General features: G+C 38.5%; 1 protein-coding gene across 5 annotated transcripts in view; it reads right to left on the bottom strand.

The window, feature by feature from the left end:
- Positions 1-15,862, bottom strand: part of SEMA5A (semaphorin 5A) — a 516,751-nt gene that overhangs the window by 94,080 nt on the left and 406,809 nt on the right. For all 5 annotated transcript variants that reach the window (XM_054488673.2, XM_063664657.1, XM_063664656.1 and 2 more), the window contains one exon: positions 4,735-4,852. In XM_054488673.2, coding sequence (XP_054344648.1) covers positions 4,735-4,852 — 118 coding nt within the window. The remainder of the gene's footprint in view (positions 1-4,734; positions 4,853-15,862) is intronic.

Below are 15,862 nucleotides of genomic sequence, written 5' to 3' on the forward strand. Positions count from 1 at the left end.
TGAGACCATCTGGGCTAACATGGTGAAACCCCATCTCTACTAAAAATACAAAAAATTAGCCGGGTGTGGTCGTGGGTGCCTGTAGTCCCAGCTACTCGGGAGGCTGAGGCAGGAGAATGGCATGAACCCAGGAGGTGGAAGCTGCAGTGAGCCAAGATCGCGCAACTGCACTCCAGCCTGGGCGACAGGGCAAGACTCTGTCTCAAAAACAAAAAAACAAAAAAACGAACAAACAACAACAACAACAACAACAACAACTCTCATGTGAGCAATAGAGCAAGAATGCAGTCATTACTGCAGAGAGGGAATCCAGCCATTCATGAGAGATTCGCCCCCATGACCCAAACACCTCCCACCAGGTCCCAACTCCAACACTGGGGATCACATTTCAACATCATATTTGTGGGGAGTGAACATGCAAACTATAATACATGATGCATTTTGGAATAGGGACTCATTACATCATATGGTACCCTGGTCATCATGTATCCACAAAGGGTGTGGATGGTATTCATGCATAAATAAAGCTCAAGTAGATTCCTAAGACTATGCTACCCTTGTTAAACAACATTATGATTTATGCAGGACATATATATTATTCTAATCAGTCTAGATATGCCAATTTGGATTTTACTGATGCATTTCAAATCTCTTAAACTGAGAGTAATGTTTTCAATTACAATTTTATACACAAACAGAGCATTAATCAATATGTCAGTAAACTATTGCCCTGTCATCTGGACTATAGAAACCCATAAACATTTTTAAATAGGGATCCCTCTGTAGAAAATAAGTCTTCTTTAAGTCCCTAATTCCCTAGAAAGCTTTCTTGGGGGTCCCTTATCCAATTCAAACTCTCTGGATAGCAGAGGATTTAAGCCACTGCCATGGCCTGAATGTGCTCCTTCCAAATTCAGGTGTTGCCAGTGTGATACAATTAAGAAGTGGAACCTTGAAGAGGTGATTAGGTCAAGAGGGCTCCTACCTCAGGAATGGATTCAGTTGTGACAAAGAAAGTTGGCTCTCTCTTGCCCTTCCACCTTCTTCTAGGTGGGACACTGCAAGAAGCCCCTCACCAGACTAAGTAGCGGTATCTTGATCTTAGATTACCAGCCTTCAAGACGATGTGAAATAAATTTCTGTCCAATTTAAATCACTCAGCCTTAGGTATTCTATTGTAGCAACATAAATGGTCTAAGACAGACATAAGTCACAGCCACTGCATGAAGTTTGACTAGAACACTAACTTTGGGAAACTCAGTTGTGCTATGTCATTGATCCAAGGTTTGTGAAGGTTTACTTGGTAGGGTCACATACAAGAGGGTCTGAGGTTGACTCACCATCATCAATATTCCTGTAACTCTTATTGCACTCAATGTAACAGGAGCTCCTGTCTTTCATTATGCAGCTTGCACTTTTACATGAGGTATAAGATATTTGGTCTCATTCAAAAATCCCTCAGCTTATAAAGCTTAATTTCCTTTGGATAGAGATACATACCTCTATAATCTATATATGTAGAGGTAGGTAAAAGTGTTTACTGATTGCAAACTTCCCTCTGCTTTTTTTGTATTTTACCATCTCTAAAATAAACTGGCATCTTGCAGTCCATGAGAGTGTTTTTTGTTATTGTTGTTTCTTAGCGACATATAAAGCAGTGGTACACATCACAACCAGTGGCATATCAGAAATGATTATATATGATAGACTTGCCCAATAAAATTAAGCCCTTGTTCCATTTCAGTTAAAAAATAACATGGAAGAAAAATACATTTCAATAGTTTTTTTAAATACCTCTCTAAGTTAATACTGCTCTATATTAATGCAAATCATTTACATCTAGGTCATCTCCAAGAGATAGATTTTTAGAAAGAGATGTATAGTTAGATAATATGAATTTCTCATTTTCAAAATGGTAGCCTATATAACCCAGAAATATATATGGTTTCCTTTCCTGTGTTTTGCTCAAAATGACATAATTGATTGTCTTTTGTTGCCTTCTTTGTATATGCTTAACTTATCCAAAGTGTATCTTGATATGTGATGAAATACATTGGGTGGGGTGACAGGGATAGTTTTGTGTAATGAAATACCCTGTCATCAGAAGAAGCAGACTTTGTAATGAGTGTTTTGCTGACTGAGAGCCAGATATCACATCTCAGCTTTATTTTTGAAAGCAGAGATGGTAGAGGAGGCAGCCTTGACACCATGGCAGATCCTTGTTATCTTCTGACCTTACTTGTTAAAAACTCAAGTAAGGTCAGAAGGCAACAAGGACCTCAGGTCCTCTCAGTAGCAGGAAACAACTTTAGTGACCACCCTCTCTTCACTTCTTAAATATTAAATCTTTCCTTTTCTTTCTTTCTTTTTTTTGAGACAAGTCTTGTTCTGTTGCCCAGGCTGGAGTGCAGTGGTGATATGATTTGGCTCTATGTCCCCACCTAAATCTCATCTCAAACTGTAATCCCCACATGTCAAGGGAGGAACCTAGTGGGAGGTGATTGAATCATGGGGGTGGTTCCCCCTTTCTGTTTTCCTGATAGTAAGGGAGTTCTCATGAGATCTGATGGTTTAAAAGTGAGTTTCTCCTGAACTCTCTCTCCTGCTGACTTGTGAAGAAGGTGCGTGCTTGCTTCTTCACTTTGTCCCATGATTGTAAGTTTCCTGAGGCCTCCTCTGCCATGCAGAACTGTGAGTCAATTAAATCTCTATCCCTCCGTTCTAAGTATTTCTTTATAGCAGTGTGAAAGCAGACTAATACAAGTGGCATGATCTTGGTTCACTACAGCCTCAAACTCCTAGGCTCAAGCAGTCCTTCCATATCAGCCACCAGAGTAGCTGGAACTACACGTATGCACCATCATGCCTAATTAAATTATTTTACTTTTCTGTAGAGTCAGGGCCTCACTATGTTGCCTAGGCTGGTCTCAAACTCTTGGCCTCAAGCAATCCTCCTGTCTCAGCCTCCTAAAGTGCTGGGTTTACAGGCATGAGCCACTGCACCCAGCCAACTCGCTATTTAATGACTAAAGACATATACAATACATACATTCATTATAAACCAAGTGCGTGGGTGTGTATTTCTAGCCCATGAACTCCAGCCCACAAACGCTAGAGCATGGAGGGAAAGGCCTCTCTGAGGGTCCCATGGGGGCATGCTGCCTGCTGGGAAGCTCCCATTACAGATACTAATAATTAGATAATTAGTATCTCTCAGATATATGCTAAAACAACTCTGGGTCCTAGACAATGGCCTTGTTACTTAAGAAACACAGCTATTATCTTGTGCCTTTTTCACGATTAAAAATGCAAGACCAAAGATCTACAAGAAAATCTGCTGATTCTTCCAAAGTGTATGTCTGTGTTTGGAACCACATTTCAGGTATTAAACATTATGTTTTATCAAGCTGCAAAGAATGAAAGATGAGCACCCTTGTGCTCTTAGTATTCTTCAGAAATAGGAAGGGACTTAGAACAAACAATGGCATTTTTCTAACCATTTTAAAGGGATTTTGCAGAAAAATTGGCTACTAAAATAATAGATCTGAAGTTAAATAATCACGAGGACTCATAGCTAATCCTACTAGGAAGCTTTCCAGAGCCTAGATGTGGTGATGCACACACTGTTACAGTGAAGGCCCCTTGATTCAGTGCCAACATTTGGGAAATGACACTGATTTGAACAGCCCCAGACTTCATTGCTTCATCCTGTCTGGTTTTCCGACTTTCAAGCTGAAGGACAGGCTTCATGAATATGTGGTTGAGATAACAGAAAGGGTACGTTCTTTGGTGGGAAACAGGCTGACTGTTGCGATGCCTTCGCAGCTCTAAAGCATGGAAGAAACAGCAAGGAGTTTACACACTGAATGTGCCACACCTCTGTCTTGCAGAGATACAGCAGAACTGATGGGCAGAGATCAGCAGTTTTGTGAAGGCAACCTGACTTATGACTTTTCCACTATGTGGAAGTTAATAGCTGTTGTTCATATTCTATGAGAACCCATAAGAGAATTTGAGATGATTGGATGAAATGTTCTAAAGGCCAAAAATCCTCCAAAAACAAACAAACAAAAAAAGCAAAAAATATTCTAAGTACTGGTTCCTATAAATGTGGACCCACACAAATACATCAGCAAAGGAAAGCATGAAATGTGCTTTTCTTGGATTCAGTCTGGCTCTCAATACAGGTGAGTTTCTCCTCATTCCACAGAGTCCTCTACGGGAACTCACACTAGGCTGTTTCTTCCAGACCTTCCTGTGACCTTGAACAGGATCTACGGGTTGGTCCCACATGAAGGTAAAAGTAATATCCTTTAGTTTACTCTTTTCTCATCTTTCCTTATGTCAGCCCCTGGAATTATATCTCCCAAAAGAAATTTATGGGTGTGGAAGTTCCTGTTTTATTAGTGCTATAAGGGGCAAAATAGTCCACACCAAACTCTGGAGGGGAAAAAAAAATCCAAGAATAAAACAGAAACCGTAAACTCCATTATCAAATCAACACAGTTTTCTCTGAAGACATTTCTCTTCGAACAGACAAAAAACCTATAACAGCATTCCATGTGGCCCTGTGCAAGCCAAGAGCCAAGTGATCCAAGAGAGGACAGACTGGGTTTGCAAAAAAGGTTCTCATATGAAAAGGTGCAGACAGCGTGACAGTGTGATTGAGGATCGCCAGGGGAACATGGCTCCCATGGGCCGCATTTTCAGAGGATGGAAAAGGTGGGCACTCACCGGACATGCAGAGATGCTCTGTTCCCACTGTGTCATGCTCAGGCTCTCCTCCAGGCTTGTGCATTTCTTCATCACCACGTCCCAGCCACAGTAAGGGTCCTGGGCCCCAATGCAGGTGCTGGAAACACACACCAAATGGTCAACAGAAAGGTCGCTTTACCCAAGATAAGATACACAAGACAAGGCAAACCTGTCCCTTGGTGGAGAGGTATGGGATTTCTTAGATATGAAGCCCGATGGGTATTTATTTAGGCTGCACACTGGAGAACACAGCTATCTGCACACTCCAGTAAGTACCTAATATTAAATCATTCACACAGACATTTTGAAAAATCTATGTTTTAATCTAACATACACGACGGATGACTAAAGATGAGCCAACACGAGCATTTTGCTGTCATAAATAGTGCTAAAATCAAGATTCTACAATGTTCAAAAACAATATAGCTGTTATCACCACTACGGCCACCATTATCCCTCCTCCTCTTTACAACAGGTATTATTTGTTGAACACCTACTATCATATTAAATGTAATACAAACTATCATAGCATGCAGACGCTTAAATGATTTGATAGGCAGGTGTTATTTTCACTTTATTTACCGTTACCATCACCATAATCATCATTGTTAATACCACCACTTTATTTATGAGAAAACTGAGACACAGAAAATCTGAGAAATTAGCCCAACGACATGCAGATACATCCAAAATTCTTCAACATGAATAGTTTAAACTCAAAAAATAGGAGCATCTTTCATTTGTTTACTGTAGCTTAAATGTATTAAAATTTTCAATTTAATAGTAATTTCACATAGTTGTGTCTATAATATCCTACATATGATATCAGAAGTATTGTAGATGGCGGATATCTTCTTTTTAACTTTGTCTAAATGAAAGAGTTCATACACTACATGGGCATTATTAGATGAAGGCTGTGGCCTTTACATTATAAAGACAAGCAAAGGTAAATGAGGGAGGAAGAAGACAGAGATGATAGCGATGGAGCCAGGAATATACAGAAGATAATGTCATGAGCACACAGGACATTGAACCTGAGAATTCTGTGAATGGACAAGTCGTCGGAGGGGCAGGAAGCAGATGTGAGGAAAGAGAGGCAATGCCAGCGTGCAGGTGCTAATGACCCCTCTTAGAGGCAGGATAGTACTTACAGTGAGGGAGGACCTGTTACAAACTAGTCAAGGACTAGAAATCTGGTAGGACCAGAAACCATGGCTTAACCATCAACCCTGTCGGCAGGGAGGTAGCATAAGTAAGTAATGATGAGTTGTTCATATTTATAATAAAAAATAATCATTGTTAGCACACCAAATGTATTAATCATATATAAAGCTCTGTTCTAAGAATGTGACTTACATTTGGTCATTTAAACCCCATGACAACCTTATAAATACAGTACCTCAATTAGGCACTACATTGATTCTCGCTTTGAAATGAAGAAACTGAATGAGGGAAAGATCGATGTGAAGGCTGCACAGTTAGGGAAGATATGTTTACAGTTGATAAATCTACTGATATTATGTAAGTTATTATACAATTATCATTTATTAATTACCTAAAAAAGTGCAAATGATTTAAAAAGCTGTTTCTCAGAAGTAGGGCTAGGTTGGGGTACAAAAAGGTATGAAACTATTACCTGTTCCTATAACCTCATTAAAACTCCTTGATATGTGACCATATGCAGACATGACTTCCATTCAAAAATACAAACAAGGCAGTTATAAAGGACAGGGGGAAAGCCTATTTCCCTAGTAGTAAGTACTGTCTATACTGACTCACATATTCTGCAGATATTTTATCCACACATATAAGCATGCTTGTGTGCACATATCTATATATACACATATGTATTTTGTTATTGTTTATAGGCAAATATATGTTTTATATAATAATGATATGTAATACACACAAATGTGATTGTACACGCTGTTTCACATTTTGCTTTCTACAACCAATAATATATTATGGCGCTATTCTTGTCAATAAATATAGCTCTACCTTACTCCCTTTAACAGCTGTATAGTGCTCCATTTCTTTGATGAACCAACATTTATTTAAATTTCCCCTTCATTTTATTTATTTTATTTTCAATTTTTTATTTCCATAGGTTATTGGGGAACAGGTGGTGTTTTGTTACATGAGTACTTTTGTGGTGATTTATGAGATTTTGGTGCACCCATCACCCAAGCAGTATACAATATCCACTGCATCCAATTTGTGGTCTTTTATCCCTCACTCCCTTCCTACCCTTTGCCCCTGAGTCCCCAAAGTCCATTGTGTCATTCTTATGCCTTTGCATCCTCATAGCTTAGCTTCCACTTATGAGTGAGAACCTGCGATGTTGCTTTTCTATTCCTGAGTTACTTCACTTAGAATAATAGTCTCCAATCTCATCCAGGTTGCTGTTAATTTATTCCTTTTTATGGCTGAGTAGTATTTCATCATATATATGTATCACAGTTTCTTCAACCACTCCTTGATTGATGGGCATTTGGGTTGGTTCCACATTTTTGCAATTGTGAATTGTGCTGCTATAAACATGCATGTGCAAGTGCCTTTTTTCATGTAATGACTTTTCCTCTGGATAGATACCCAGTAGTGGGATTGCTGGATCAAATGATCGTTCTACTTTTAGTTCTTTAAGGAATCTCCACACTGTTTTCCATATTAGTTGTACTAGTCTACATTCCCACTAGCAGTGTAAATTTCCCCTTTCAAATTATTAACTTTACCCTTTAAAAGCAAGGCTGCAGTGCTCATTTTTATATGGGTTTTCTATATGATAAAATTGTATTCATGTAACTGTTGTGTCAAAAGTTATGGGCATTATTAAATTTGGACCAACCAACAACATGGGAGTGCCTCTGCTGCCTCACCCTGTTACACACTGGATGTTACCATATTTTTTAACTCACCCAGAGGGTAAGTCTTTCAGAAAGCTGGTATATGAAAAAAATAGAATTTCTCAATTGTCTGTTTTCATTTCTTTCAGTTGTGTCTTAGCTTAAGGCTTAGCATAGATGAATATACTTTTTAAACATTTGCATTTTCCATGTGTAAACTTCTTATCCATATCCAATTCCTGATTTGATCTCTTTCATAAGTCATTCATTTTATTACATGGTCACTGGAAGGGATTATTTTTGCATTAAAATGCAGCCCTCTCTGAGTAATATTTTCCCTGTTTGACATTTTTTTCTTGAGATATACATGTTATAAAGTTTTATGCGGAAAAACTTATGAACACTTTCCTTTATAGCATTTAATATGTGTTCCATGTTAAGATCTTTCTCACTTAAATCTTCCCAACTTAAAGATTAAACATCGAACTTAATAGAAAGATTAAAGATTATAGAAACATCACTGCCCCAATTCCTTCTGATTCTTCTAAGCTATCATTTCTTTGGCTCCCTATCCTTTATCCATTTGAAATGTATTTTTCTCCTCCTCATAAACAAACAAACAAAATAAAAAATCACAAATACATATTTAAAAATCTAAACATCTCAAACCCCACACAAAACAAACAAATTCAGGTGTTAGAGGAAGAGTAATAGATGTGAGTATGGTTTCTTTTCCTGTTATTCAAATGACATCCTTTTCAAATACTACAAGTTTATAACAGAGAGTGTGAGCATAAGCATTTTAAAATCTCTAGCTGTGGGAATATGATTCCCAATAATGTACTATTTTAAATAAAAAAATATTTCAATGGTCAGTTTCATTGAATAAAACTTGAACCTGTGTTTTTATTGTAGAAAACACATAAAAATTTTCTCAATTCTCAAGATGCACAATTGATTTAATAATGCTTTTTTGTGCAGGGAATAGAAAAGATGAGAATAAACTATCACAACCAATGACTAAGACCATGAAACATGTGCACTTATTATCCAGGGGTCAGCAATTTCTTCCTGAGTAACTTTGCATGTGCAGTGTTGTTCCATAGAAAAATACCCAGAGGAAGTTGCTGGAAATCTGGAGACCCTTCAAGTGCAACTCATGAGACAGACCTGGGTGGGGCGAGTGCTAAGAGTCGTTCTGCTCCTTGCTGTCACCTCACCTGGCTATGCCAATGAGATCGGATCTGAGAGTGTCCTCATCTTACTAAACTAGCCAAAAGTGACATATTTATATTTGCGGCTCCTATGGCAAACCTGAGAGTAATTCTTTTATTGACAAAATAACATAGTGTATATCACATACGGGAATTCTCTACGCATGATTCTTTACACAGAGCAAAAGTGTAGCAAGGCTACACTTAGAGATCATTCAAAAGGCCTGCATTCCTTTTCGTGTTTCTTATTAAAGCAACGTGACAAGTAGGTAAAATTAAACCTCCAAAAAGGGAAAAATTCCACGGACTCCCTACGTTTACCCCAGACTTCCCATGCAAAGCTGCTTGGAGACTTAAAACAATGCCACAGTGTTAGAGGGAAGTATTTCAAGCTGTTTTAAATGGAAAGCTGCATGTAATAACATCTCTTTCTTCTGATAATGCCAATGGTTCTGCATGTTCTTAACATTACACTTATCCTTTAAAATGTTAAAATGTCTTTACAAACACAAATGCCCATTCAATAAAATACCATGTATATTTAAAAATAATTTCCTCATGCAAAATATTTTACACCATGGGCAAAATTCTGATGATATCTACCTTTATTCTAAATTATGTCTTAAGAAAATCTATTACACAATTTTATTTTTGGAAGCTGGATCACTTTAAGAAACTGTGGAAAATCATGGGTTTCCAATTAATGCAGCCATTGTGAAAGTGGCTTTTCTGTATTCCACTTTGAAAATGTTTTTCCTTGTGTGATAAATATTTTTAATAAAAGTTTTAGCTTGATTTAATTATTCCAAATTGTAAACATATGTCATAGCATCATTTTGTACCCCATAAATATATTCTGTTCAAATATAATTATCAACATTCAATTTTAAAATTTCCATAATGTGTTAATGACCTTACACTATTCTCATTTTACATATTACCCTGGTATTTGAAAGTATCTGAATTTAGATAAAAATGTTAGTCAAAATCCGAAGGTTTAATTTTTTTCAAAAACACACTTATTGAGGGTATTTTTTAGAGATAACGTATATTTGGAGACAGGCCTTAATTCTAAAAAGCAGGATAAATGTCTACTTTCCTTTCCACATGACGATAACATCAACATATATCTAAATTATTTCTTTACATTTAAAAAATTTGCAATTATGTTTTTTGTTAGTTGGAGTAACAGAAAAAGAAGTTTATTCATTAAAATATTTTCACTGTATTTCTGAAAAGTTGAGATTTATTACTGAGTACAATTCGTCGTGCCTATTAGATTATCTAAGTATCAGTGATGACTTTATGTGGCTTGTCACTGTCACACTAATTATCATTAGGTCAGTTTATTTTTGATATGAAGAATTTTTGCCATTTTGTTAATATAAAATGTATTCTTAAACATGGGATTTTAAAAGTGTTTCAATCATGTATTGATTCAGCACATACTTATGAACACTTGCTATGAAGTCAACTTTGAAAGTGCTGGGTGTACCATGGCAAACAGACACTGTCACTGAGCTCCAAGAACTTACCATTTGGTTAAGAAAGTAAATATTAAATAGTTACATGATAAATATCAACAACCAGTTGCAAAGGAAGAATTCAAAGGGCCATAAGAGTCCGGTGAATTCCCACTTCGATGGGTGGGTGAGCCTTGGGTGAGAGGATATGTAGGGACTGGAACAAATGGGATGAACAGAAGTGACCCATTTGATAGGAGCCAGCAAGAACAGAACCTTTTTGCAGAGAGATCAGTTTGGGAAAAGCACTCAGCAGGGAGAGAACTTGGAGAGTTTGAAGAACTGGTAAAATGGAGGCTGGACTTGGGCTGAAGCTTGAGGAGAGAAATGGGCAGAGTCCTTGGGCCGCACTAAAGATTGAGGGTTTCCTTGCAAGTGTTGCATACTTTAAAGTGCTTCCCAAATACTGTGCAAGAGCCACACTTCAAACATCAATATTAATTTCTATTATCATTACAGTGATTGTGGTAGTGATCAACCTGCCTATGAATTATCCCTTCCCTAATTCCTATGAAAATCTGTCTCATTCCTAAGCACCATGTTACCATATACTTCATAAGCTATTCTTTTACTTTAAGAGCTGCAATGAAAAATACCTGGCCAGGCACGGTGGCTCACACCTGTAATCCCAACACTTTGGGAGCTAAAGGTGGGTAGATCATTTGAGGTCAGGAGTTCAAGACCAGTTTGGTCAACATGGTGAGACCCTGTCTCTACTAAAAATACAAAAATTAGCCGGGCATGGTGGCACATGCCATGTTGGGAGGCTGAGGCAGGAGAATCACTTGAATCTCAGAGGCAGAGGCTGCAGTGAGCTGAGATCGTGCCACTGCATTCCAGCCTGGGTGACAGAGTGAGACTCCATCTCAAACAAACAAACAAACAAACAAATTATCTTACTAAAAATAAGACTGAAGAAAATTCCAAGTGGACAATAACCTTCCTGAGACATCCACAGATCCTTCAATTGGTAAATCCAACTAGAACATACATTTTCTTCGTTTTCCTCTTCTGCAAAACTGGAACAAAAATACCTATTCACAGGGCTGTTTGGAGAGTTATATCGTGCTAGATAGTATATAAAAAAGGTTTTTTTGAGATGGAGATGCATACAGTTGTTATAATTAGTCCCTAAGCACAATTTCAAGTTATTATACACTATGGACTTCTGAGGTAGTTGAAAACATTCCATATTGAAAATACTAAGTCCAATAACAATTCACATTACATGCTATGATTTTTAGGTGAAATTAATGTACCCGATTTCAATTAGTGACTAACTTTTAATACTTTTCATGTATTAAAAACTACTCAGCTTAATATTAAATAACACTGATAAAATACAATGGCTGTTTTTTACATTTCATTTTGCACTTAATATTAAATTTAAATAATTGACTCATACTGGCACTAACGCTAAGCATACTAAGCAAATGTTCTCTTAGTTAAAACCTTAATAGGCAAATATAACATTTCAATTTTCCTGAAAAATCTGTTTAAAAATTGAACAAGATTGATAACACATTTTACAGTGAAGTGTTTCAGGAAAATTGATAATTTAAAAAAATAGTGATGGGATCAGATAGAGCACATTTGAAATAAGCAAGTCAAAAGTTCTTCCTGGATCTAGGACTTGAGATTAACTTGGTTTGCCAGCTTTGGTTTCTGACCTGATGCAGAGACCCCATTCCACTCCCTCTTTAAGCACTGAATCCTGAGCTGTTTATCTTGACCTCCTTGTGGGCTTCAATCATTGTAAACTTTTCTCTAGAACAAATATAAAGTCTTTCTAGAAAGGCCAAGATTGCCTCCAGGACAAAGCCAAGAAAGGCAGCCTCTTCCATGGCTAGGATTGTACCAGGGGACCAAAACCAGGACAAAGGGGGCACAGGGTGTTTCCATGGCCCAACATAAACCTTCCATGATTCCGCGATATGGAAGTAACTCACCAGGAATGGCAACCAGAAAAAGCTGTGTCTATGTGCTCAAGAAGAAAAGAAAATAATTACTGGTCACTTCATTCAGGGAGAAGCCCACACCATTGGTATTCCACATTCTCTATTCTATAAGTAGGCATAATTATAGGTACCTCCAAAGCTCACCCTCCCCCAGTGTCCTCTCCTCTTGGCTAATTAAGATTTAAAATGAAGACACGATTACTTATTTGCTATATAACATGTTTTTCTTTTTCAAGAGAAACACTTCTGTGAAATAGGGTTTAAGGGTCAACAATTATGCCTGAAGAATGCAGAAGGTGTCAAGTAATACATTTTAATTTTTACTCAAAACCTTAAAGGGGAGTAAGTCCAGAGGGGAAAATATGTATTATTCTGTTTTCTTATAATTCACCTAACTTAACAGTTTGACCGCAATTGAGTGGAAGAGGTTCAATGCCAAGGAACCCTTCTGTGCAGTACAGCCCACCCCTCAGAAAGAACATTTGTCCCTCTCGGCGGGTAGTTACAGCAAGTGTGGGGTCTGCCTTGAATGTGGATTCTCTGGTGCCCTCATGACTGCTGGGCAGCCGGTGACAGTGTTGAAGGCAAGCACCTGGCTCTCTTCACACTTGGCCCTGTGTAGCCTTCATCAGTGCCTGAATCCCAGTTGCTCTTGTGTGGACAGAGACATGTTCACTCGAGACCGGGAATTATTGCAAATCCATGGACAGATGCTCCCACTGCTTGGATGAGGCCATGCTGACATCACTCACCCAGCCACATCATGTGGTCATGCTAGAGTCTCATGAACTGTTGATTTGCCCCGACAGAGTCAGATAACAATTGAATGAAAGGAGAAGAATCCTCCTCTCAGACAACGTGAAGTTGTTTGAAGGCAGAGCAGCAAATGATTGGCTGGTCAGTTTACCTTCAGTTTAGTACAGAGACCATGCAAAGCATATGTGGGCAAAGAAGGCAAACTACACATACAAAAGCAGTCTGTCCTTTTTACTTTTATTTTTTCCTTTTCTTTCTTGTTTGTTCATTCACTTTTTATTTTGACTTACATCTAGGACAGAGGGAGACTTTGAAGCCCAGCCTTCAACATAGCGTGCAGAAAGTGTAAAAGACCACTCACAGGCAATGCCAGCTCCGAAGGACCTGCACGAACTGAGTATAGTATTAAAACAGGAAAGGAACTATCTTGTGTTGAATTCTTATTATGTACCAGACCCCTAACATAGCCTCTCTCTCTTTATCTCCAATAACACACTCCTATGGAAACAGGGTTGAGAAATGAGATACAAAGAATTTGAGTAACTGGCTTCTGGTCACACACACACAAAAGCCCCATCCAGAACCGCCTGAATGCAAAGCTCATGCTCTTTCCATAGGCAAGCTGTTTTGCAAACATATGAGAATAGTTATTTCCTTAAGAATTCACTGGACTATGCAGCAAATAAAAATCTTAGGAGAAGCCCAGGTGCTCTTATTTAGAATAACTCAGGTGCAGGGGTCTGGAGCCAAGAAGTGGTGGCAGCTCAAGCTTTCCTATGGAATTCTTACATAACTTTAAATTTGAGAGCTCAAAAACAGGAAGCCTGTGGAGTAGATATTAAAGAAGAAAACTTTTTTTTTTTAGATGGAGTCTCTGTCGCCCAGACTGGAGTGTAGTGGTGCAATCTCGGCTCACTGAAAACTCCACCTCCCTGGTTCAAGCAATTCCCCTGCCTCAGCCTCCCAAGTAGCTGAGATTACAGGCGCCTGCCACCACACCCAGCTTTTTTTTTTTTTTGTATTTTTAGCAGAGATGGGGTTTCACCATGTTGACAAGACTAGTCTCGAACTCTTGACCTCAAGCAATCCACCCTCCTTGGCCTCCCAAAGTGCTGGGATTACAGGTGTGAGCCACTGTGCCTGGCCAAGAAGGAAACTTTTTCTTTCTGATCTCCCTTAGTTGTGTTTCTCAACTGAAGTACAAACAGTTGGTAATAGATTTTCAAACTTTACCCAACTGACTGTTGAAAACACACATTGCCATTTAGAGACCAAGGACACATTCTCTTAGTAAAGCAGTTTCACGTGTTGATGGGTTCTTACCCACCCTGCCCAGGGTCTGAGGATGTTACCTTACGACAACACTGGAATACGCTGTGCTCCAGCCCAAGCCTACCTTGGAACCCCTCTTATCGTGTCTTCCTCACTGTCCTAATTAGCACTTACCACTTTTGTTAGACCAGCACCAACAAAAACTCGGTGCATTTACTTTCTGCCATTTCTCTATTTTTAAAAACAGATTTAATGGTGGCATCCATATAATGTTGCTGTGCTTTATTACATTTTTGTTGTATCATACAGATGTCTTCATAGGTGTCGCTTAATGGCTTCAGAATAACTCAATCAGAGAACAGTCGTTGAAAGCGTGTATCATAAGTGGTGATTAATTCCCTTACTACTGGAAATTGAAAATTAGAACACTGGTTATGATACAGATATAGCTTTAAAAAATAATTGGAGAGGAACATTAGGTGAGGAGATTAGGTCCTAGTGTATTCCAGGATCAGACTTTAAAGATACATCGATTTTGGAATAAATTCTAAGGTAACGCCAAGGTCCTTTGGCTCAGTTCCATGATAGCAGGTGATTTTACTTACACCAGAACTTCTTATTACACTCTGAGTCCTCTGAAGGCAGGGTCAGGGATGCCTCATTCATCATCCTGTATGCAGGGCCTCACTTGGTGTTTGGCATGTATTAAGTTCAATAAATATAATATAAAGGAATTAATTACAAAAAATCCACATTCTCTAGAGGTTAAACCAATGCCAGCGCAAACAAAAACTCAAGACTTTGAGATTTGGCAAATATTAAATTCATTCTGAGGGGATAATATTTACTTTGTAAAATGGGTACATGTCAAAATGTCCTCCTGAATGTTTATTTGATTAATGACCAAATGAGTAAGGTTGTCTGGCTGGGAGACCACGTGGAGACCCTGCAATTTCTCTATACACATTGTATGCTTTTCCCATTGGCAGATGCTGTCTTTAGGGAATATTTAATTAAGAAAGGTGTCAACCTATTAACTCCGCCTTTTAAAACTTTGACCTTTAGAGCAATAAACGTCCTGTAGTAATCTAATTTCCATACTAATTTTTTGATGAGGTGTTAATTTATTTAACTAAATGATACTATTAAACGCTAACTGCATTAAGAACACCCAAATACCAGTTCACTCAATGGAGCCAATGTCTTTTTCCTTTTCTTTTTCTTTTTTTCCTAGACAGTCTTGCTCTGTCACCCAGGCTGGAGTGCGCTGCAATCTCCGCCTCCTGGGTTTAAGTGATTCTCCTGCCTCAGCCTCGGAGTAGCTGGTTTTACAGGCATGCGCCACCATGCCCAGCTAATGTTTGTATTTTTAGTAGAGACAGGGTTTCACCATGTTGGCCAGGCTAGTCTCGAACTCCTGACCTCTTGATCCACCCGGGTCAGCCTCCCAAAGTGCTGGGATTATAGGAATGAGCCACCATGTCCTGCCCAATGTCTTTTTCTTAATGGTCCATCTTTCCCGCTAGTTTTATAAGGCACAA

The sequence above is a fragment of the Pongo pygmaeus genome, chromosome 4 (genome assembly GCF_028885625.2).
Source record: "Pongo pygmaeus isolate AG05252 chromosome 4, NHGRI_mPonPyg2-v2.0_pri, whole genome shotgun sequence".
Classification (NCBI taxonomy): domain Eukaryota; kingdom Metazoa; phylum Chordata; class Mammalia; order Primates; family Hominidae; genus Pongo; species Pongo pygmaeus.